This window comes from Prenolepis imparis, unplaced genomic scaffold (genome assembly GCF_030444845.1).
Source record: "Prenolepis imparis isolate NDT839.2.m4 unplaced genomic scaffold, iyPreImpa1.0 SCAF_3, whole genome shotgun sequence".
In the NCBI taxonomy this organism is placed as follows: domain Eukaryota; kingdom Metazoa; phylum Arthropoda; class Insecta; order Hymenoptera; family Formicidae; genus Prenolepis; species Prenolepis imparis.
In genome coordinates this window covers 9,112,244-9,137,337 of record NW_028141161.1, presented here as the reverse complement: position 1 = coordinate 9,137,337, position 25,094 = coordinate 9,112,244, and the positions used below count along the sequence as shown (strand labels likewise).

The 25,094-nt window shown below is 39.1% G+C and overlaps 2 protein-coding genes across 5 annotated transcripts in view; one reads left to right on the top strand and one right to left on the bottom strand.

The window, feature by feature from the left end:
* The window catches only part of LOC145934038 (uncharacterized), a 96,658-nt gene that overhangs the window by 21,756 nt on the left and 49,808 nt on the right, over positions 1–25,094 (top strand). For both annotated transcript variants that reach the window (XM_083034234.1, XM_083034235.1), the window contains exons 2-3: positions 19,121–19,340; positions 20,912–21,010. In XM_083034234.1, coding sequence (XP_082890360.1) covers positions 20,995–21,010 — 16 coding nt within the window. In that variant the 5' untranslated portion in view covers positions 19,121–19,340; positions 20,912–20,994. The remainder of the gene's footprint in view (positions 1–19,120; positions 19,341–20,911; positions 21,011–25,094) is intronic.
* Positions 3,762–25,094, bottom strand: part of LOC145934036 (frequenin-2) — a 42,575-nt gene continuing 21,242 nt past the window's right edge. For all 3 annotated transcript variants that reach the window (XM_083034229.1, XM_083034230.1, XM_083034231.1), the window contains 6 exons: positions 15,574–15,598; positions 15,241–15,289; positions 14,864–14,953; positions 14,081–14,159; positions 13,191–13,279; positions 3,762–11,448 (listed from right to left, as the gene is read on the bottom strand). In XM_083034229.1, coding sequence (XP_082890355.1) covers positions 11,281–11,448; positions 13,191–13,279; positions 14,081–14,159; positions 14,864–14,953; positions 15,241–15,289; positions 15,574–15,598 — 500 coding nt within the window. In that variant the 3' untranslated portion in view covers positions 3,762–11,280. The remainder of the gene's footprint in view (positions 11,449–13,190; positions 13,280–14,080; positions 14,160–14,863; positions 14,954–15,240; positions 15,290–15,573; positions 15,599–25,094) is intronic.

Sequence of the window (25,094 nt, the reverse complement as noted above, 5' to 3'; positions counted from 1 at the left end):
ATCGTGATTCATGTACTTCCGAGATATTCAACATTTCCCGGAGGAATAATAGAGCGGCAATAATAATCGGAAAATGGGTTACAGAAGGTTAATCTTCACAAACGTTCTCGTGCATGTAAAACTGCAACAAATTATCTGTTTTACTAACCATTAATAAAATACTCAAGCAAATAAAGGCCTAAAATATATGATATTGAAAATTCTTACACAAGGGAGTCTAGCTGTTCTGCGTTGAATCGACCGAATCTAATCACCATAAACGTTCCATTTGTTTCCGCGATACGGTATTGAAAGCACGGATCGTATTCCCGAGCGCGTGAGACTGTGATAAAAATTCCGAATCTCGGAGTTAGAGAGGCGCAATTTCGCGGACGGTATTAGTTCGCGCGAATATCGTAGGAAGTTTTATCCTCGAAAACATCGTCTTTTTCTCAATGGAGCGCCTCTCTGATCTCCGGTAAACGTTAAAACCTCCTGTCGCAAATTAAAGGCGAGAGCTGTGCTTGATTGTGATACAATTAGCCTCGGGAAAGTCATCTGCGAAGTGACAAATATCTTGTTTTCGTCATAATATGATGAAATTAAATCTTTCACCGGAACGACGGCTTTGAATTAATTACCGTAACGCGCTTCAAGGATCCAGTCGATTACATTATACGCGATAAACGGTTGCAAGCACGAATAAATGCGACGTTGAGATCTGTTTGCTAAATTAAATTTGCAATTGAGAACTCTTATTTCACAGCCATTAGCACAATCGAAATGGAATCGAGTCGTTTTAGTGGTTAAAATTATGTAAATCGTAAAGAATAAGCTGTTTAAACGATGAAAACCAAGTATATATTCTATCGCGCGCGTTGGCTCTCGCTCAAATAAATATGCAAAACACGTTTAACGAATACAAATGGAATTATTATCTCGGGTTGATAGTTACATAATGACCCCCGGGGTTTTATCGCGATATTTTATTGTACTTTTTGCTCGGTATTGTTTTTTTTCCACCATCGTCATCTTGAACGCGCGCGAGCCTGTTAATTGTCAATTATTAACGTTAACGCCTCGTGAGCTACTGCTCGTGAAAAAGATGCGCCGAGATGAACGTAGTGAGATTGGAAAACATCGCCAGGCACGTATAGTGCTTTTTGCCTTCTTTTCCTTGCTCTCCATCTTCCCAGCACTTTTCGTTGCGCTCGTTTACCCTCTTTTTTCCCTTCATCCTTTTCCCCTTCTTTTCGCGAGCTACGAGAGACTCTCAGCTCGTACAAAGCAATGCTACGAGAATTTATTTAACACGAAAAGCATCTAAGAATTTTACTAAGCGAGAGTTGGCTCTTACACTTATGCGCTTCCCGTTGAAAATTGTAAAAATTGCTTAAAACGACTTTTTTTTGTTTTACTTAATAATCTCTTATACGAAGAGATAAAAACTTAACTCGACACATATCGGCCGTTCGCGCGCCTTCTACCCGTTCATATATATCTCTCTGTTTATTCTGACCCGGGGTAAGAGTCCATCAGCGGGGTCAACTTTGCGCCAGAAAAGTAGAAAAACAGTTTCAGGTCCGGCGTTTAAAGGAAAATCAACCCCCGATCACGGGGGCCGGCCGCGGATATTGCGAAAGCTTTTTGCTAAAGCTGATGGATTACTTCTTTTCTCATTAAAACGCTTCTAAAAATCTCTCTTCATTATGGCGCGTGGTTTACTTCCCCGCTGGCGCAATCTCCTCCCACCTGACACCCCGTTGCCGCTTGAGATCGATGCACGAACGTCGGCGATAAAGATCCCGGGTCGCGAAGATTCGCGATGGATCGCTGATCGAGATGAGCGACAACGGCGCTCCCCCTTTCCCCCTGGCTCGTCTTGCAACTTTTGACGCAATGATGCTGCGGGTGCGCTGCGCCGAAGCAAAATCGGATACGCGTGATAGAAAAATAAAACTTTCGATCGCTGCGACAACTTCGTAAAAATGAAGAACCGAGGGAAGAGGGAGGCTGAAGCGATCGTTACAGAAGATCATCGTTAGCTTTCTTTACCCCGACCATCTTATATGCGTTACCGAAATGATTCGTCCCCTCGCACACCTTCTTGGGTTGCACCAATAATCTGATTTAATTAATTTGATGAGATCAGTAATTTATCTCCGACTAGATTACAGTATACTATTTATGCGAGTTCTTTGATAAATTTGGAGATTGGATTTGACTAAAGTAAGTGAAATTAAAACTACAGCGAAATAAGTAAAGTGCGAACAATTAATAAAACATTTACTTTTCGATTGATCTCAAGTGCAAAAAAGTAATTTATATATTAAATAAAGCTTAATTAGACACAATTACATCGAGGTGTATTTAGTGCTGAAATTTCCATATTCTCCAAGTTTATCAGATTATACGATCTTGAAACTTTGCTGCAAAATTTACAAGAAACCCTGCGCGCAGACAGAGAGGAAATGTTAAGTTTACGCTAACTGATGCTGGTGCAACCAGCACTTAACGCTCGACAGACGTTTAAAAACCTTCGCCACGATCTAACAGAGTGTTCCACGATTATTGCTAGAGTTCAAGTGATATCCAGGACCGCGTTCGAAGTAGACTTTTAAACGGGGTTACATCCATTTCTTTCGGACAGGTCGGAACGAGCGAAACCGGCTATCAACAGCTATTTCGTCTCGGCAACTTGTCTCCCTCTCGTAGGAAAAAGAAAATCGCTTTTCTCATCGCGTCGAAAAGTTTCTCACTCCGACTTGTCAGAGACAGGACATGCTCGAGGCATGCTACGAAAAAAATGGCCCTTCGAGCCACGTCCACGATTCCGCGAGGCAAGCACGCACGTAAGTCATAATCGCAGGAATATCGTAAAGTCCTATGAAGTAGAGTAAAGTGTCGTCAGCAAGAATGCAGCATCTTATGTAGTACGGTGATAGTAATGTGAAATCGAGCTTGAAGCCTTACTTTGAAGTATCTTAGAAGTAACATAGAAGCATAAAAATAACGAGCTGACGATTCATCCAGAGAGTTTCCCTGCGCGAGTAACTTTCAAAGTAAGAGAGACTGAAAATGCCCAAGTGAGTCAAGCGATCGTGATAAAGATTGAATCCTCTAAATTGCAAGATATATTTCCTTAGGTACTACTTTTTTTTACGGCGCTCTTTTTACATACTGTAGTGGTAACAATAGTAATATATTTATCGAAGAATATAAATCTACGTGTACGAACGATGAAAAATATACTTTTGAATAAATCATTTCTTGCCGCGTAATCTATTTAATTGCCGCTGTATATATTATTCTAGGATATTCTCAGAGAAATATTCAGTTATTAGACTTTTCACTTTTTTTATGCAGGGATCGACCATATTTATATTAATGATATGCAACATTTGCATTAATTCGAACGCCTAAATCGTGTTCGAGAAATGAAAAGGGTCGGACTTGTAAAAATAAAAAAAAAATAAAAAAATATAAGAAGAGTGACTGAGCTCTTGACATAATTTTGCTAATATAACTACGTGACGCCTACCAGCGAAGCGCTGGAGAGAACGAGAAATAATGCGAAATTTTTCACATTTCTGATGACGGCTTCTCGAATAAATCTCCGGGACGTGGGTAAATTTGCTCGCCGGTGTAAAATACGCGTCATGAAATAGTCGTTATTTAAATTGAGGGGGTTGCTGCAAGCTCCGCTAAAGTCTGATGCGCGTGCACGACACGTGTTGATCTTCGCCAATATTTATATTCGCGTGGAGAATTCGCGCTCTCTCTCTCTCTCTCGAGGCGAAACCGCGCGCGCGCCAACATCTCGGATAACGGCAGCTCGTTGATGTTTGTTTGTTGCTTAAGGGGGTGATTAAACGCCGATCCGCGCGTGACAATTAAGGCTGCCTGCCTCGAGTCGGCATTAAAGGTCCTTCCGGCAGCGATTCGCCTTCTTGCGTGTCTCACCGCGTGGCGTTTTGCCAACATTTGCCCGATTTTTATGTCTCGTCAGCAGGCGAGACGGTTTGTTGCACGTACACAACACTTTCCGCCTCTTCGCTCTGTCTCGCTTTGAAATATATATTTTTCTGGACCGTTATTGCTTTTACAAACTATTCTCTCTGGATTGATAAATATTGTCTCTGCCGCGTTTTTCTTTTTCATTGCGTCGGTGGAAAGTAGCAGAGGACGTATTCCCAATACGACTTACTATCGTCGCGATGTATATAGACAGGTAAAGCCTCGGCTAGGACGTAAATGCGAAAAATAAACGATAGATATCGAAGCGTTGAAATTGCGTGGCATTTCAATAACAATTTATTTGTTTACGCGGGAACAAGATATTGTATGAGAGAAGCTCTCGACAATCCCCGGGCGCTTTTGGCGAATTCCTTGATGCGAGCGCGATCTGGAGCGGAACTCTGACCTCTGACAGCGCTGTAAAGTTCGTAACATCGCGGAAAGTTAGCGCAGCAATTCTCTCAATTAAGCGAGTATCGAGATCGCAGGATTTTGGAATGGTCTTTACCCTCGGTACGGTATTTCCCGTCGAATCGAGTATCACTCGATCTGCTCAGAGAGAAACGTGAGCGATTTCGAGAAAGAGGGTTGCATCTCTCCTTTCCGAATACTCTCCGCATCGATCCGAAGGAACGATTGAACTCGCGCGCGATTACTATCCCGGTTATTCGTCGATTTTAACTTTTGCGAGAGCGCAAAACTCGGAGAGTCTCTACTCGGATGATCGAACGGAAAGGAGAGCGACTTTGTCGGGGATTTTAAAATCCTTATATACAAGAAAGTTCCGCGGCGACGATCTACTTACGTAAAATTTCGATCGACGCAAACATGACACATAAATCCTCGGACGCGAGGAATAAGAGTCTAACGTTCGAGAAAAATACTCTTTTAGTTACTACTACGTTCCAACAAGTCAACAAGTCGATGTTATTATACATGTTATTGATTAAGTCCGTCCACTTTATTCATCCCGTGTATATTCGCTTCTCGTTATTGTACCGCAAACTAATAGAGGTACTGTTAAAAAAATTCATTCGCGCGCGCAAGTAATTTCTCGTTTAATAATACTTCAATTTCTTCACGTCCGATGATATAAGACAAGATACTGACATACGCGTCGAGGACCCTCGATTGCATATCCCGCAGAATGATAAAAGATCCCTCTCGAAGAAGCGATGCGTCATAATCCCTGACCCGCGAATTACGTAAGAGAATATCGCGGCCAATAGTTGCAATCGAAATGCGAGTTCGCGCGCTTTCGGAAGCGAATCGCAGCTAATAATGTTATAATGTCGCATCTCGAAAGATATTTGTCGATATCATCTCTATCGACAAATATCTCCGATGCTACTCGAGCTCCTCGGGGAGATACTGGGGGGAAAAATAAAAAAAATATAAAAAAAGAAGAAGAAGGAAGAAAAAATAGTCGGGAAGTTTGCCAATATCGAGCTACTCTGCGATGCCTGTCACGCAGAGAAAACGTCTGCGCCATTTCGCCGCGGACATCACACGCGTGTCTCTCCGACTCTCGCGAATATCGTAAATATTTGGCGTGGCTAAATAATGGGATACGTCGATCTGTAACGAGTGATTGATATCTCATCTGCGCGCGATGTTGCTGCAGACGCATCGTGTGTTTCAACTTCCGACGAATTTCGGATATATTGATTTTCGTCACGCGAGCCCGCATGTCTTTTGATTAATTTCGACCTCGAGGGATCGCTCGAAGGATTGACTCACCACAAATGGTGGTTCGACAAGAGAGTTGTTAATATTTGCTCGTGAGTAGGTCGCTTGATGACCGCGATGCTAATTTACGACGACCCCGGCGTATATTGTTTGTTTTAAGGATCTTTTGAAATCACATATGTATAAATGGGAGTAATAATACGTCGTTAGAATTCTGAAAAGGATGAGAGGTGTCGGCGTTGACACGAATTCTTAAACACCAACTAAAGTTACATGAACAAACACAATCGTCGAGGACGTAATGGCTTTTGAGTTTATCATGAGTATAATTAATCGTTGCTCCTAGCTGCTGAGATATTACAGTATGCAAACATATATCCCGGAATTTCCTCCGCCACTATTGTTATCGCCGCGATTTTACTTGGGTTGCGCGCGATTCGCTTAACCACATTGTTGCTCGTTCTATACATTCTGCAGGCTATAGCTCGATAAAGAAACGAATCAAACAAGTAAGGGAAGGAGCAAAGCAAGCATGAGAAGAAAAATATGTTCTGTATACAGGGCGATGAAAAATGCTCGGAAGTTTTACGAATGGAAACCGTGCGGAAAAATAAAGGAAGGAATAAAGAATAGCTCAAATTTCAGGTAGTTGTAAATCTTGAATAGCGAGAAAAATCTGCAACTAGTAGTAGTCTCGGGCAAACGAAATTAGCGGTGGAATTACGAAGGGATCGCGAGCGCTGGCGAAAAATACCGCCATCGAATATATGTATGCGGTAAATGAGTTAGTCTCCGTCGTCCGGAGAGAACCGAAGACGCTTTGGCCGACGTTCAAGTTTTATTCCGGAAATAGACTTATCCGCGAACAGCCAACACCGAAATTCTACCCACGTGAGAACTTAGGCGAGAACGCAGGAAGGGCGGGAGAAGAGAGGGATAAAGGCGTCGGGGGATGGAATGACGTTAAGGCGCAAGCACGCGCGCCTTGAATTTATAGCGAGTCGACGCGACGCGATGGCAAGTTTCGCTGGCTAAAAAATTAAGAAAAAATGAAGATGCACGAGAGATACACGGGATGCTCGTAATATCGAGCGTCGCCAATTTGATACAGTATATGACGAAAAAAAAATTATCATATGACATATCGTGACACGCGGACGACGAAGACTGCAGAAATATGGGTAGTTTGCACTTTTACGGCGCGGCGGAAATTCGTTCTGAAAAATGTCGGATAAGCGCGAATTTCGTCGATTTTTCGACGCGAAAAATTTCGATATATTTGCTTTTTCATTTCGTCAGATGCGGATGAGACGAAATAATATTTATCGCAGGCGAATCATTCGTAATTTGCGCGGATGATTACACGGATCTCGGTGCAGGTTTGCATAGCTCTCACGCGTGAAAAATTTAAGGATAAAAGCGCTGCAATGAATGAAAATCGAATATTGCGTTATTTCTTTAAAGCGACGGGATTTATTTTTTAAAGTCGGGAAGATTCATGGAATTTCATTGCATTGTTCGCACATGGTTGATACTCGCGTGCGAAATGGATAGCGGATTCTTAAGGCTTCTCTAAATCACGCGGGATAACAGTCGGGATTCTAAAGCGCAATGATTTATTTCGCAAATTTGCCGAATACATTTTGCAAACTTAATATTTGTCTCTTAGGGTAAATATCGTTTTATTATGTCAGTCGAGCTTATATATTTTTACGCGCCGCATCCGGTGCGTAAAATTTTTGTCGCCTTACAAATATATATGCAAATGCACGTTATTTGAAGTAATAACGTACGCTTCGTGGCGCGCGCGAGTTGCATTTAAATCTCTAGAGATATCCGGGCTTGTGAATTTTTGTTGCCGGTTATGCGGCATTTCTCTCTGTCACAGACTCATTCCTGTGTAAGTTGACTCGTATCTTTTCTCGCTTTACATTCATCCAGTCGTAGAATAGCGGAACGTGCAGAAATATAGAAAAAGATAGAACCCCCGCTTTGAAAATTCAATGGTACCGTGAATTTTAGCTTCTCAAAGCTCTCTCTCTCTCCTTTCCTTATTCCACCTTTTACAAAATTTACTTTTTTCTTTCTTTGCATTAAAACGCATTTAAACATTAATTTTTCGCAGCAATAAGATTTTTTGCAGGAGCACGCGTCGTAAACTTGCTTTAAATCTCGCTCATTAACATACGATTGTATATTCGTACATATTTTATCCGTTTACCGACAAAATGAGTGAATTTTTTACTTTCACGGTTTTAATTACCGCGCCGCGTCTCGGATTCTTTGCGATGCGAAACTTGAAAATTGAAAGAGGGGGGAAACTGTGCCATTGAATAAGAACCGAAGCTGTTCGCGAGCCTCTGTGGTCTCCAAAAAAACCTTCGTCGAATCCTGGTTTTTGCCCGCGGAAGTGCAGCTAGGCGCATCGTGCAGTTTTTGGCAGCAACGCGTTACATATTGCATGGCAGCGTCAGACCGAGTGCTTATGCATTTTTCATAAGCCGTCGGCGATCCTCTCTCGGACCTTATTTAACTTGCCGTTATCTCTCTTACGCTACCGATCCGTCGTGTTTGCTTTCTCTCCTCCCTCTTTTTTCTCTCGCGAGATGTTTTTCCAATTTCCTCGGAAACGACAATTCTTATCCGCCCCCGCGTGTAAACGTCGGTTTATTCTTTAAAAGGGCTGACCGAGGGGTCATGAACCGTGCAAGATTTATGACGGGCGCCACCCGGGTCTCCTTATTGTCGTGGAGAATCCATCCTCGTCCCATATATATATATAAGAAGCGACATCGACATAGCTAACCGCTAAACTCGCCTTCCGCTTTTCTTTACTTTCTTCCTTTCTCGTGCGATTATCTCCAACATTTTTCCTTTTGTTCTTTGCGTAAGTTCGCCCGAACACTCATTCGGCTATATCTCGCAGAATGTTATAACGGATCGATCCGGCTGTCTTTCTCTCCTACCTACTTCCATCTATCTACCTACTCTCTTTAATCGTCCTTGGCGCTCTCGCTCTGTCGCCTTGGATTTTCCCCGCTCTTATCCGACGAACATCTGACGCTCTCCTTAATATCGGAGAATAGGAGATCCGAAATTCCGATAAATCCGTGTACCAATAATGTCACATCGCATGGGCGCTCTATACTAACTAAATGCAAGTCGTTATCGCTATTCGCTCTCCCTATGTGTGTCTCGCTTTATTGTCTCCTCGGTATACCGTGCGATTATAGACAATCAATTGTGTCAATCGAGTCAAATTTTCAATGTCAATTGTTTCCCCTCGTTTCCCTTAATCGCATTCGCATAATGTAGAGATCTATCTCATGAGCTCGACCTTTCCCTTATTTAGCTTAATCACTCTCGACGTTCGCTTTATTTCAATCTGATATTTCTATCCCTTCCGCCACTTTCTTATCTTTGACTTCATTTTCATATTTCATGAAAGTACGTCTTATATTATAATGATGATTAATCGATCGATCGTTATGCGAAAAATATAGATTATCGTGCTCTTTCAGTCTTATTTCCGAGTCGTTTTTCATGTAATTCTAATCAGTTTATTCTAGGTAAAAGTGCCCGTTCCAAGTGACGCTCGATAACTCTCTTTTATTTTTTATTGATCGTAAGTTTTATTCTACTTGAGTCATCTTGAATAAAAATTAGATCGTTGAAATTCACAAGTGGAGCATCAAGAGCGTCGATGATTATAATTAAAGCACGTAGATTTTGAAAGGTCTACGAAGTAAATGTAACTTTGCTCGTTAATATTCGACGGTCGATCGTTATTGCTATATACGCGATACTCATATTTAATAAATCTCTCATTCATTATTTTCATTAGTCTCGCTGTCTTTATAAATCTATTTCTACACTTTCTAACGAAATATCCCATTATCTCTGAGCGTATTTCGCGATACACATAACATAACTTCTCGTGATCTTCAAGACTAGCATATATATCGTTCTCCCATACTTACTTTAATTATATTCGCTTTTCTTCGATTTCACATTCTATATAATCCGGCGAGGATTCTATTGATGATACGGCTGCGCTGCAAATGCAAGTAAATTGTATGGCCGGTCGCTTCCTCTCTCGTATAAGTGACGTAAAACACTCATTAATATCGGAAAGAGTATATTGCTATTATCCATCTTCTTTCCTTCTTGCTTAGTCACCGTCCCCGTATCGCCGAATTTTTGCCACGCCGTTTAATGCCGCCGTTACGTAACGCGAGTCGATGGCACATTCGCGGTTTGTTAAGAAATCACTTGCACGCGCAAATGGTGCGACCGGGCATCAAATCGCTGGTGCAATTTTGTCAGTGGCACGCAACGCTCGTTAATATCCGACATCATTTTTTGACATTTAAAAATGAATAATCGACAGCACACTTCTGAAGTAGCGATATTATATAAAGTAATATTATATAAATGTCTCCAAACGTGTCGATATACTTATTGATTGAACGTGATTAAGATCGAATGACGAGAAAATTTAATAGAATCGCGTTGCGTAAAAAAAAAGAAAAAAAAGAATGCAGAAGAATAGAGACGGATTGCACCCTCTTTCGTTGTTATTGTGTGTGCTATTCATCGTCGTAAAATTTGCACGTCTCCCGATTCTTTTGTCGGTATTGTTGAAATACGTACGTGCCTCATTGTGTAACTTCGGAATTTTTGTTCATATTTGCTACGCAACGGCGCACAATGCGCGATCAGTTGTCTGCATTTGAATGCTTATCCCTGCTGCAATTTCCCTGCTACCCTTTCGTTTTTTTTCCCTTCCTTCCTCTTTTTTTTGTACCTAATATAGAACCGCGCTGCAATAATCGGAAACGCCAGTGAGCTTCGTTGAAATTCGCCGCTCGTCGAGCGTCTCCTCTGAATTTTATTTGTTATCTCATTACCGTGACATTACTTTGTCGAATGAATAAGGAAAATGCAGAGGAGGAGTAACGCGCGACAAAAGAAGCTGCTTTTGAGGCGAGAGAGCGCCCCGACAAGAAAATGCTCTCCCCCTCGTAATTTATATATACATCTTCATCGTTCGTACTCTAACAATTTGTTCATATTGAAGTCCTGCACGCTCTCTAGATAAGAATGTAATTTGTCACGTCCAGTCTTCTTGAAAGCTACGATTACTTGAAAACGCTACACATCTATTTAGCATCGCGAGATTCTCGAAATCGAATCATTAATGAAGGACGGAGGGATCGATTTACTAACGAGGAACGAGAATCGATCTTCTCCGAAAGTGAGATAGAAAGATAGAGAGAGAGAGAGAGGGGGCTGGGGGAGAGAGAAAGAGTGGAAAAAGTGAGATAGATTATAATTTTTTTTCTTGACGAGAGAGATTTCTCCAAAAATATTCGCAAACCTCTACATCTCAGACGCTTTTCGCGCTTATTGCCTATTCGATTATTACGTGCATGCCAAACCGCGCGGATGTGGACTTGCCTTTCCTCAGGGTCGTTTCTCATCGGCCGATTATCGGGACGAGCGCCCAGCTCGCGCCGATAATTACGCTAATGACGACGGCGCGGGGACTTCCGATTTCGAAGGGTCGTGTGCCGCTCGTAATGGAAATCAGGGTTACTCGCCGCCCAGCGACAGCGCCTGGACGATCCTGGGATCGGCCTTGCTACCCTCCCGGAACTCCTCGAGCGTGAGCTTGTCGTCGTGGTTCTTGTCCATCTGGTCGAAGATTTTGTCGACCCTTTTCTGCGGGGTGTTCTCGTCCTCGGCTTGCGGCTGCTGTCCCTGGAACATCCAACGTTATCCGCCCCTTGGAATTTAATTAATCGACGGGACTTAACGGGGCTTCTAAATTGCCGTGTGTTATCCTTACTAAAGAGAGGGAGCGAACTAAAGTACCTCTTTATTACGGATTATGAATCTATAAATAACACATTTTTCAAACTGAAAAGAAGTTAGTGAGATTGTTTCAGAAAATTTATTTGTAAATTCTCGTTATTCTAACAGTGCGAAAATGAATATGCAGAGAATTTAATTCCTATATATCGTCGTGAAATTTTATCGCCGTTTCAACGACACGCTTACTAGAGAGAAAGAGAGCGATAGAATTTTCACTATCCATTATTATTTTATTGGGACGAATTTATTGCCGGGAGTGTTATGACATCGCGCGGGACATTAACTTTTAACGCATTCGTGTGATCTCGCATTTTAATTGAAATCGGCCGATCCGCTAATTCCTGATAATGCAATTCCCGCTTTATGCGTTTAGCTTTCAATCCCGTATTATGCGGCACGATATCGGGTTTATTGTTTCAAAGTCGACGTATCATTAAAGTTTCCGTTCGCGCTCCTTTGTCGACCCGCATGTTTATGGATTACCATGCGTGAACCTTCCGCGGGATATATTGTATATAATACACATAATAATGCGCGTCACACTGTATATATTTCTCTTGAAAATTAATATTAACGACACTTCAAAGTGATTAATGGCAAATCATTGTCGCGCGACGGACTTTCCATGGTTACGCTCGAATGAATTTTACCCCGAAATTTGCATTCGAGTTGCGCGATATGCGACATACTCGTGCAAAACAATCCGAAAGTGTATATTATATGCCTGATCCTTCCGGGAATTTCGTTTCACGAGAGTTTTTCGTTAAAGTCCCTGTGGAAGCAAGTTTGACCCCAAAAATACACAATCACGGACGTGCGCGACCTTGTTAGTATGTCGGTACTTTAATTAGCGCACGATGTTAATGCCTGCTTCCGGGAGAAGCCCGCGCGTCCGCAACTATATTATTTTCTGCCTATTCAACGCGCGACGATGTCGTCCGGAATGAAACAATTAAAGGGTTATTAGTACGCAGTCGTCAGCGCTATGAGAAAGATTATAGTGAGCGTTGCATAATAGGGGATCACATTGTGTAACTTCAAAGAAGCCGCGTACATCGTGCTTGTGTCAGGCGCAGTAGCAGAGAGGGTGGGTGACGTTACAATTTGTGTCGCTAACTCGCTTGCAGCGCGCTAGTTGGAAGCTGCACAAGAGGATTATAACTTCCGCTGGGTTACACGTATAATGCGCTCGTTGGGATAAAATATTGATTTGATATTGAGTACGCGAGTCATTACGATTGCATCATAGCGAGCAAGTGGTTAAGTAGGCACATAAATCTTGCGCCACTGTAAACGATTTTATTTATAGCTGTCAAATGAACGAAACACGCAATTAAATAGTAAAATCAAATAATAGATATTATTTTTAATAGATATTATTATTCTAGAATAATTTGTAAAAATAATAATAGATAATAATAGATCTCTGATCTTTATAGTATTAAATTTTTAATAGCGGCTTCCTCTTTAAGAATTCGCGATTGTCTTGGAATAGATCTATGTTATTTCGAGAAGGTTGTAGAACGTGGATGGTAGGGAGAAACAACAAAATTGAGAAGCGAGCAGTAGAATGTTTTCACGTCGAAGGTTTCCTCGCGGGCCAAGTACGTTGAAAGGGATACACTTACCACCATCTGATATATTGCGTCGACTATATTGTACATCTCGTCCCTCGTGATGAAGCCGTCGTTGTCCACATCGTACAATCGAAAGGCCCCTGAAAAGAGACGAGGAGAGGAGGAAAAACGCAATTAATTTCTGCAACTGAATTCTTGGGAAATCCGAAAGCGCCCTTTGTTAAGAGAGGACAAACTCTCCGTTTAAACGTGCACTTTTCTCGCGAGCTTGCAAGTTTTCTTCGCGACGATATCTCGTTCGCGATTGTAATAACCTAAAATATATATATCGGCGAAGCTATATACATCTCATTGTTCACTTTTGTTCAGATTGCGATCGTTCATCGATAGCTATTTTCTTGGAGAGGACGATCGAGAGAGTCTCGTCGTTTATTGTCTCGCATTGCGGCGATCATCTTTCATATCTCGTCTCGAATTTTATGTGTAACAATTCTTTTCACGGTATCTCGTATCTCCTTCCTCCGCGAAATGAAACTTGCAGAAAATATGAACATTAATTTATTATTTGATTGGTAAATCAAAAATTTATCTCATGATCTAATTTAATTTTATCAGAAAATATTTATCAAAAATTTTACCAACTTTCTGGGAAAATGTAAAAAAGCAACTATTTTTATATAAGATCCACTTTTAGTTACCAATTTCGGTTTAATTACGGAAAGTTAGGAGCGGTGAATTTTTTTATTTTTTCAAACAAAGTTGGATGACTTAAGTTTTCGACTCAACTATCTTAAATAAATCAAATAGGAAAATACATAGAAGAATCTCTCGGCGATTGCGCGTCATGTATTCCAAGTAAATGGGCAAACAACTCGCGAGAGAATTCTCCCAAATTCGAGTGGATAAGTTTTTTCGAGGGGGATCAGGAACAAGGTACTCACAGTGAAGCTTTTCATCCAGGTTGCCGCGTGACGTCACCGAGAGCGCTCTTATGAACTCCTCGAACTCTATCGTACCGTCCTGAAACAACAATCCGACATTTCCTTATTTTGTCTCGGGTGTCGCACGCGAGATGTTTCCTTTTATCGATCGCGAACTATTCGAGAATCGTGAATTACTTGGCGATTGCGTTTTTTAAATTCTAATAGCTACCAGTTATAATTAAAATCTAGCAAATATCAGTCGATACACTGTGCAAATAGTTTCTTCTCTCTGGAATATCTTTATCTCTTCTCAGGATCTTGTAAGTCTCGTGAAAGAAATCCATGGAAACTTTCTGTCTCGAATATTTTTCAATTTCTTAGTATTAAGTATTTTTTTCAACATTTTCAATAGATAGTCGATTTACGGAAAGAAATATATTCACTTAATTACTCGGCAAGTGAGCTAGCACTAATTAAACGTCGCGATTAATTCGTGTTCGACTTGATCGATGTTTGTCTCAGTTTTAGAATGAGAATTTGTTCAGCGATTTACTATGTAAATTAACAATCTATTCTTATCTAATGCCAGACTAAATAAATGCTTAAGGCAGTTAAACGCGGCAATGAAGACGTGAGTGCAGCGATAACGGGGGGAAAGAAAATTAATTTGAGCAAGATGTGGTCGAAAGCACATCGCGTGATCACTCTCTGCACGCAATCACCGACATGACGAACGCAAATTTGAGAAGCGTGAGGGTTCGTGGAAAACCACGATGTGTGCACACGTGACAAGAAACTCACGGCGTTCTCGTCGAAGACCCTGAAGACAAGCGAGGCGAACTTTGACGGGTCACCCTGCGGGAAGAACTGCTTGTAGATCTTTATGAACCCCTGAAATCACGCGAGCCTCGTGTATATATCTCGAATTTTTTACTCGCTATCGATTATTTGGGGTGATTAACCCTTTCCTCCTCTATTGTTACGTGGGGTGTGATTAATGTATATTCTTTATTTAGATCAATACACATTCAACTATATTCGTATTAGTTTGAAAATCTTCGTACATTAAACTTTTTGTTAATCTGTATTTTCTGTTAAAAATAATTTTGATAAATGAAAAAAGAGAAGGAGAAAGTTAATGTAATTAAAATATAAATATTTACAGTATATATACAAACCTGTTCTGTCAGCAGTCCATCGGGGCAATCTTTCAAAAATCCTTTGTGCCTAAATAATATAAAGTAATTTTAATATAAATAATTATCTCGAAAGCATATATAAAATGTATATAATATTTTGCGTAAATAATTATGAAATGATTCTTCGAGAATTTTTTAAATATTATTTGTTCTAATAATTTTTTACTTTAATTTGACATAGAATTAAATTAACGACATTCTCTCTGTCGTGAATTATTTTCTTTCGGCTATCGCCGAAATCTTTAATCATCCTGTCCAAGTTTGTACAAGTTTAGATAATGGTTTATTATCTTTTCTTAGAGTCAAACTTACCATTGACGAATCTCCTTTTCGGTGACTGTAACAAAAACAAGAAGGGAGATTTGGAGAGGTAATTAATTATTGGCCATACGACGTAAATAGCAAGATCGAGTTATTCCGCGCGTGAAAAGTGTTCAGTAAGAAAAAGCGAGACGGAAAGAGCGGTGAAAGAAACTCGAAGGGGGAGGGAAGAAGAGAATTATTGTTCTCCGGTGCTCGCGCCAGGCTCCTATCAACTGCCGTGTGATTTACTGCACGACGGATTTTCTCGGTAAATTCAGTACGGAGGTACGGTGTCATTGAAAAACTCGATTGTCCCGTGAAAGCGATCAAATTTTTATACAGCACCGGATGTGGATATGGGTGGGTCCGCGCGCGCATCGTTTCTTGTTGTGTCACTTCAAGGATCAAGAGCCGAATGTTACCGCTGTTCTCTACTTTTACCTCGGACGTAGAATAAAAATGTGTCGCGATCGTAGAAGTGACGGATTTAGAAAAAAAAAAACCAAGATCGTCGCAATGCAGGACGATTCAATCGGTCGATTGAATTTATTTGAGCGAGGGGAACGAATATCGCCACGAAAGACAATTGATAACGGCAATCCCAAGACGGATGTAGGTTGCTGTTAGAATAACGAAAGTTTCCCCTCGAATCTTTGTATTTAAGCGAGCGGATTACTCGACGTTCTTTACGACGGCGATCGAAGAAAGGAAATCGGCAAAATAAGGAAGGAAGATTAGCTAGTAACGAATGGCACTTATGTCGCGTCTTGCCGACTCGTTTTTTGAACTTCGTAAAGACCATTTACATTTATCGAAACGTTCTTTTTTCGATAAGAGATACGGAAGATATTAGTGCGATTTGATGCGTTAAAATATTGCACACTTGCCTAATAGATTTTAATATACTTTTTTAATATAGGTTTTTAAGCAAGTTTGAGCAAAGATATTTTTCGACAAAATCTTTTCTTGACATTTCATTTTAATTGATGATCAGATAATATATAGTTACTCTGTCAAGTACACATGTCGTGAGGAAAGCGTTTTACTTCCTACGTCAGCTGAACCGAATGTGTTATGACAGAATGGGATAAAGGGTAAGGGGCGAAGGACGAACATTTGGGGTCGATAGAACTACGAGAGAGCGTGAAGAGTTTTGTGGTTTATATGGTAATCTTGCGTCACCCCGAGTATACCATTAGCTTTTACGAATAGTGCAGCACATAAACTTCTCTCGTATGAGAAGAGCTCCAACTGTTCCGGAAATCACGTGATCTACATTGATCTAATCAGACATTGTCTAATCAGAATAGTATTAGAATAGTTTCTCTTTTGTTACCGGGAAGAATATTTGAAAAGTTTTTCATCCAAATTATTTCTGACACGCATTTTTATCTGTGCAAAAATAAAATCACTTTTGTTACATTAAATATACTCGTAGCAAGTGACTCTCGTCCAGTCGTCGAAATGTCTAAATTCAGCGAAATCTAGATCACTGACGATTATCGTGTGAACCGAATGTAAAAGCTCTCAAACTTCTATCGTTATTCCTCAGGGTTGACGGGGCGATGGCGATTGTCCGCGATGAATTGCTGAAATATCTCTATAACTATGCGAATAATATTTGCACGGGAAGTATCGGCGAAACGATTCAGTCATGTTCGTGACTCCTTCGCGGTTTCGCGACGCCGCAAGAAAAAGCTCATTTAAAACTCGAATCACCATTGTAGTTCGTGCGGTACACGATATCCATGTAAATCGATTGATCTCGTTCGGCATATCGTCCTGTCCTCGACTTTTTACTGTCGAGGCTCTTCCGATCGATCAGCTGTTAACTGTCAGTTTCGACGCGATATCTTCGTGAGAAGTATTGTACGTATCTCGAGGGATATTAATTTCATGTTTAATCTCAAATATGATCTAGCACTTTGCCATTTCCGACATGGAACCTTCTTTAATCAAGAGAGTTTGGTTCGGGGCATGTATGAAGGCGTAGCAGCAAGTCACGCAACTCTCGAAAAACGCTTGACGTTTTAACGGGAACGAGAGTTCCTTTCGTTTTTCACGCGATTTACTTGTGACGGAGATTCGAAACGACGTAAAAGTCGTCGCTAATTTTCGCGTGGTTCGTTTAATTAATTAATTAGTTAGCGGCATAATGACATAGTCGTTTTGTGGCTGTTCACTTTAACGAATAATTTTGGAATGTGAAACAGATATACATATAATATTATTGCGTCGATCAAACGCAACATATGTATTTGTGCCCGAGTTATATAGAATATCCGATAATTCGCTCTATCTGCACACGAAAAGTGCAGCGATTATTATCGATATTGTATATTCTGTCTATACGCGGAATATTAAATTATAATTAAAGTATATTTTAAAGTATATAAATTAATAATTTATTAGACGTTTAATGTAGCATGGAATTTATATTTTTATCTTTATTTCCTTATTTTACTCGATCCTGCGATTCAATTGTTTGCATGTTCTCAATCCGAATTATATATATTAAAAGCGAGTTTTTCTTATTCAATATACTCGAATCTTGTAATTGGTTTGAGGATAAAGAAATGCTTAATTGACCGTAGTTGCTCGTTCACTGGACTTAGGGCTTATGCTGGCTAAATTGCATCTTCTTTTTTTTCCGTCGGCTATTTCCTCCCTTTTCCCGTCCGTTAAATCTCGATATTTTTCTGGCTGCAACTTTTTCCTGAATGGAAAAAAAGCGCGCCTCTCTAAATGATAATTCAGTTTATCGTGTTAATTCATATAAACGCGCTCGGAAGTGAGGATTAGCCGCGGCACTGAAACCACCGTGTGGTATTTATCGTTTAAATATAAAATTATTTTACTACAATACGCACGTGTGCGTATTTAATTGCTGCAGTGGAATATTGGTGAAATCACTTGTAATGGAGAATGCAAATTTTAGGAGATATTTTCATTGAATAAAAAGAGTCAACATATTGTATTTTTGAGTATGTATCTCGCATTGTATCGATGGTGAATTGTATATTAAACAATTTAAAAGGGAGCTTTCCGATAAAAAAATGAATATATAATTTTAAATGTGTATAATGCTTTGATAGAAAAATATTTTTAAAAAAGTCATAATAACGAGAGAGAATGCAAATAATTGATAGTACTTAATCAATAAAAGAAGAATTTATTGATGTTTGTATCCATTTGTATTTGAGATGAGAGTTGAAGACAAAAGAAAATTATATTATACGACGAAAATGTTTGCCGAAAAATTAAGAATGAAATTTTAAATTGAAACACATATCTCTGTTATAATTATTGCCACTCACCTGGAATTCTTTCAAAACTTTTGTATTTAGTTTTTATTCTTTTATCCTGTATTCATTTTTTTATCCTTAGGGCAAAACTGCAAACAAAAGAACGAAAAGATAATAGAACATAGTTTAACTTGCCAAGACCTTCAGTTAAAGATTGTTTATCTGGCAGACGTATTTGCGAAGTCGCGGGTAGTAGATCTCTGTCATGTTTTTATGTATCATTTAGTATCTTTTTTTCCTTTTCTTTTCAGATCGCTCGAGCGTGGATTCTTGCGTCTCTCTTTCCAATCTGTCTCCATCCGTTAATAATCTCAGGAGCCACTTTTCTCGGGCGCATTCTCCGTTACAGCGAGCACTAGTTTTTCTAATCTGCAGACTCAACGACGCTCATCAGAGAGATACGTCGCGTCAAAGAGGACCGTCTCAGAAATTCAACGATATTGCTGTCACCATCTCTGTCACCGTTCTAAGGTAATCTCAACTTATTTTCTGAAGTTTGAGTTAGATTGGCGTTTTTGCCTCCGTCGTCCGTTTCGTTCGCCTCGACGATAAAGTCGAAACTGTCAAATCAATCGACATGTGCTTCGAACGATTTATTCTTTTGCCTTGCAAATCGCATCATTCCGTATTCCAGTGCGTTATATATTTTCTACTTGTGATTCATTCGAAGAGACGTGCATACATATGGTGCGACTTACACAACCGCCGGATATCGGGAAAGTTCAGACGCAATGAATTTTTAGGTAGGGCATAAAACTAATGTATAAATGCATTATCTACATATATATGTATATATATATATTTTTTTCTATATATATATATATATATATAATATATATATATATATATATATTAGGTTGTTCGGAAAATTCGTTTCAAATTTTCTATATAAATTCAGAGTGCAATATTTTACACAAATCGGAACTTTATTGAAGCAAATATGTACCGTTTTATTCGTTGTTAACAGAACGATACATAATTGTTTCAATAAAGTTCTTTTTTGTGTAAAAAATTGCACTCTGAATTTATATAGAAATTTTGAAACTTTGAAAATTTGAAACAAACTTTCCGCGAACAATCTAATGTGTGTATATACATATATATGTATTTCTTTCTCTATATATATTTTTTTAATCGTTTCGTTTAATCTAACCGAAAATAATTACTCGTGCGAAGCGAAGTTATATTATTCTTTGATAATAAAATCTTAAAAATTGCATCATATGCAAAGGATAGATATTTATATCGAAAGATTATTGTAGAAAATTCTATTTTGTTTTCACATTTCCTGTTAAAGATTTAGATATTGAATTTTTGGCATTACATAATTAATTAGTATATTTTTATGCATGCATTGCAATAATAATTTTTATGCACACTGAAAAATAAATTGTTAACTTGACTAAAACTTGACATAAATTGTTCAACTAAATTACTATTTTGTTAATTGAACATATATTAGTATTTAAGTCAAATACACGTTTTGTTAGATTGTTTTAATATGTTATATTTAATTTAAATATTTTTATATATTCAATTAACAAAATAATATTTAGTTAAACGATTTAGTCAAGTTAACAAATTTTTTTTTTCAGTGCATAAAAATTATTATTGCAATGCATGCATAAAAATATACTAATTAATTATGTAATGCTAAAAATTAAATATTTAAATGTTTAACAGGAAATGTGAAAACAAAATAGAATTTTCTACAATAATCTTTCGATATAAATATCTATCCTTTCGTGAGACTCGCACGTCGCCACGCTGCACGTTACGTGCGAGGCTGATTCCTCCGACCGCAAAACTCTGCATAACGGTGCGGTGTCGCCACCTGACGGCGAAACTCAACTTCACAGTCAAGAATGAAGCGAGCCCGCCTGACCAGGCTCACCATCTCTCTCTTTTTGTCCTTCCCATTAAATGCGTGCGTCCCACATGTCCGCTACGCTGCACGTCTCGCACGAGACTGATGGCAGCCCACCACCAATTACAAGACACTGTACGGTGTCGCCAACTGACGGCAAAATTTAACTTCACAGCCACAACTGAACGTGAACGTCGGCGGCGATTAGTCTCGCGCGAGATGTACAGCGTAGTGGACGAGTAGAGATGGGCGAGTCTGATGAATGGAAGCGCAGGTATTTATATCGAAAGATTCTTGTAGAAAATTCTATTCTTTGTTCACATTTTCTATTAAAGATTTAAATATTGAATTTGTATGCATTGCACACTTGCCTTTTATGCACGCATTGCAATAATAATTTTGATGCATGCGTTGCAATTTTTAAACTTTTATTATCGAAGAATAATATAACTTTGCTTCGCGCGTGTAATTATATTTGATTAGATTAAACGAAATGAGGAAAACAAATACATATAGATATGTATAGAGATATATAGAGATATAGATATATGTAGAGAAAAAATATATATTGCGCGGTTGCATTTGGTGCCGAGAGATATGAAGTCGTGTCAGGTTAGGTTAGGTTAATCGCGTGTTGTAAGTACGAAGCACCCGAGTCTTGAATTAATTCCACGGAGCTCGGCTTCCCTTACGCTTCGACGTTATTCAAATTCGTTGCTTTATCAAGGGAATACTCTCGAGCGTGCCAACTGACTGTCGGGCCTGTATGAAACGTTTATCAAAATGACTGCTTTAAACACAGTTATTTTTGTTTCAAAGACTCAAATACGCAGTATCACATATAATCTTCCGAGACGTATTATTAGCTGCATTTTTATTTCTACAATGGCTTGGCAATTTATCTGTAATTTGCCATTTTAATTATCAAAAAGTGTTTAATGAAAAATTTGATATTTTATTAAAAATATATTAAATAACAATCAAATTTAAATAAATGATTACTTAATTCACAGTATTTAATACTATGGATATTAATTCACAATATCTACTCTATGAATGTTCCGAATTTATTAAATATACATATAATTATTCACGGCTTTTCACATATTAATGTAAATGAAAGAATGAAATGAAAAAACAGGCAGCTGCTGTTTTATAATAATTTAAACTGCACAAATTTAGACTGCACAAATTCAAATATTTTAAGAGTTTTTTTTTTATGAACTTTGTCATTTTTTCGCATTTTATTTCTGTACGATAACCAGATACATATTAAAAAGTACTCGTAAAATAACATTATTTCAAATTACTTTAGTCGAGTTAATTACTTTTTAGTCGAATTCCGAGATCCATTTAATCATTCGAACTAGTGATATCAGTAGAGTAGATGAAAGGAAACAAAGGCAAAGAGAAGCTCGTAGGAGTGCATCTTTCCAAACAGTGGCTCCGAAAACTCATTTCGATATGTTGATATATACCGCCTTTATTCCGCAAGAAGGTAATATCTGCTTATTTTCTTGATCGGAATGAAGAATCTTTCTGTCCATACATTGCCCGCGTGTGAATCGATCGATCAGTTTATTCTATATAAAATACATTCTATTTCCTTGAAGGAATTCAACTCTTTGCGCAAATTTTTATTAGCTTGTCGCTCGGATAACCGTGAAAAAATTAGATAAAAATTTGTGAAGGAATACACGATCTAATAGCGACCTATTTTTCACGATCCTGTCCTCTCGCACGACGGATGCTGGATAGTGTAGGTATTTCTTTCCTTTTTCGACCTCGAGTCGATTGTCTCTGGTATATTTTTCGCAGGTCACGCCATTCTTTACGGAACAGAAGTGGCGGCGAAAAAATAAAAGGAGCATAAAAACTTTTGCCAGGGAGATTTGTTCCGTAAGGGCAAGTTTAATCAAACAGCAGACTTTTTTGCTGAGCTCACTGTAAAATTTCAAATGGACAGAGATAAATGATCTATTTCGCTTAATATACTCGCGTATTATCATAACGAGCAATAAAATTTGAGACATTTGCTCGCGCACTTTTACTTTGCGACTTTCACGATTCTCGTTATTGGCGCAAATAATTTTGCATGATTAAGAGCGGCAACGAGGGGCAGACAGTTAGGTTACTTGAAATGACTCGAAAATAGCGAACAGCCGTCGAGTGAGAAAACGCGGATAATTGCGTAACTTTTTAGTCCCCGCGTGACGCGCTTTCTCGCGATAATCGCTCGTAAAAGTTCAAAAAGCATTCCGCGTCCTCCTCGACCGCGTTAAGAAGTCTCCAGAAGCCGTCGAGTCGTTAATTAAAATAGCTTTTGAGAACTTCACCGTCGGGATGCGCGCGATGACATGAAGATGGGAAAACTTTTGAGCGATGTCAACGGCTCTGCTGCGGGCAAAAGGCGATCTCTCTGAAAGTCTATGGTTGGTCTCTCCAGCCATTCAAAGTCTCATTAACCCGGAAGATGTAATTTACGCCCTCAGAGAGACATATTCGAAAAGCCATTGTCCGTATTATCCTGACTCGTCGAAATTATTAAAAATTTTGCTTATAGTGTAAAAGTAAATTTAATCGAATTCAATTAAATCAAATTATAATATATATGCAATTTTAAATTTATAGATTGAAAATGAAATATTGTGAGAGAGAAATATATGTGCGCGTTTTTCTCATATTGATAGAACCAAAAGTGAATTTTTGCATGCAATGTGTATATAAAATATAATTTATAAATGAATCGTAAAATATGGCTGCGATGAAAAAACCTGTTTATTCGAAAATTGAATATTAAGCATATCAGTTATCATATAATATTTTTCTATTTTTTTATTTTAATACTTTTGCGCAAAAATTTTTTACAAATTAAATTTCTTAGGTATTAATTAAACTTTCATTTTAATATAATGCATATCTCATATTTGGTAATAAAAAAATATTGAAAAAGCATATATGAATAGATATATATATATGTATGTATAGTATATATATTTCTCGAGTTATCAATTTCCAATTAATTAAAAGAATGAAAGCTATACATATATGGGAAATGATCAATTAAACAATTTGCGTGGAAATAAATACAAGCTATGAAAAGTCACGTTTTAGGAAAAAATTACATACTTATTTGTTAAAAAAAGTTTTTTTAATGGCTTTTCGAAAAGAAAATAGGAAGTAAAATTTCTGAATAAAAAATTCTGTTTTTTATTTTTTTGTTACGGTCGACGCGTAGAAACGTGACGATATGCGGTTTGTTAAAAGGGCATAATGTGCGGCTGGGATGATGCCTGAGTCGTTGCAAAATGTGGCATCGTAATACGCTATACGTAAGCTCCTCCATGGGGATATACAACGCTTGGTCGCGCGTAAATGCGAATCTGCCACGGCTGCAGCATCACGTGCATACTTGGAGAATTAGTGTATATTCCGTTTTAATGTATTTGTACATATACGGGATTGTAGTACATGTATGTACGCGTGAACGATTGCGCGAATACGCGACGGACGTGCAAGTGCAACGCGCGACGGTAACTTCACACGAGCGAGTGGAATTTCGGAACATTATGCGCGCAAGTGCAAATACAATTTATGCAGATAGTTGTTACATTTACGAGAGTTTGTGCATAGCGTTATATACACATACGCGCGCGTCCCGTTACTCCTCGAACCCCCAGTAATTGGAACGAAACGAGCGTGGAATATAAAGGATAATCGAAAGTTTCGCCATGTGTTGTTCCCCAGATCTCCACGAAGTGCACAGACACTGCAGTGCTGCATATACGGTCGTAAGTTTAAAGTTTAACGGGTTATCGCACAACCTATCGCTTCGATCTGAGCAACCCTGCTGCGGTTTAACGAATTATCGCAGCGGAAACGTTAACAAAGGGAATATCCGATATTCGTGCGATAACCCTTTGATCGAGATTAATATAGCCTTCGTTTATTAACGCTGGAAGGGCCGTTGCGGAAAGAGAGTTACGAGAGAGACGGAGCTCTACATGAGCCGCTCAATTTTATCTCCGTGAAAACACAAAACCGCGCTTGCCGGCAATCATGCAACTCCCAGAGCGGCGACCCATCGCGTTGCATAGGAGCTGTAGTTTGGCCGATGAGCGACAGAGTCTCTTCATTTCCGGCGGAATTCAATTTCCATGACGGGCGTTATCGAGGTCCACCTCAGTCTCTCGTTATGCAGATTGTCTGCTCCCTCTCCCTCTCTTCAGCGCTATCATCGGCATCGACAATTTACGACGCGATCGGCCCATCCGCTTATCCGATGCACGTGCAGATGCACGTGTAACACGCCTCCGCAATTTGCGACGATAATCGGCGCCATGTCGTTACAACGGTGA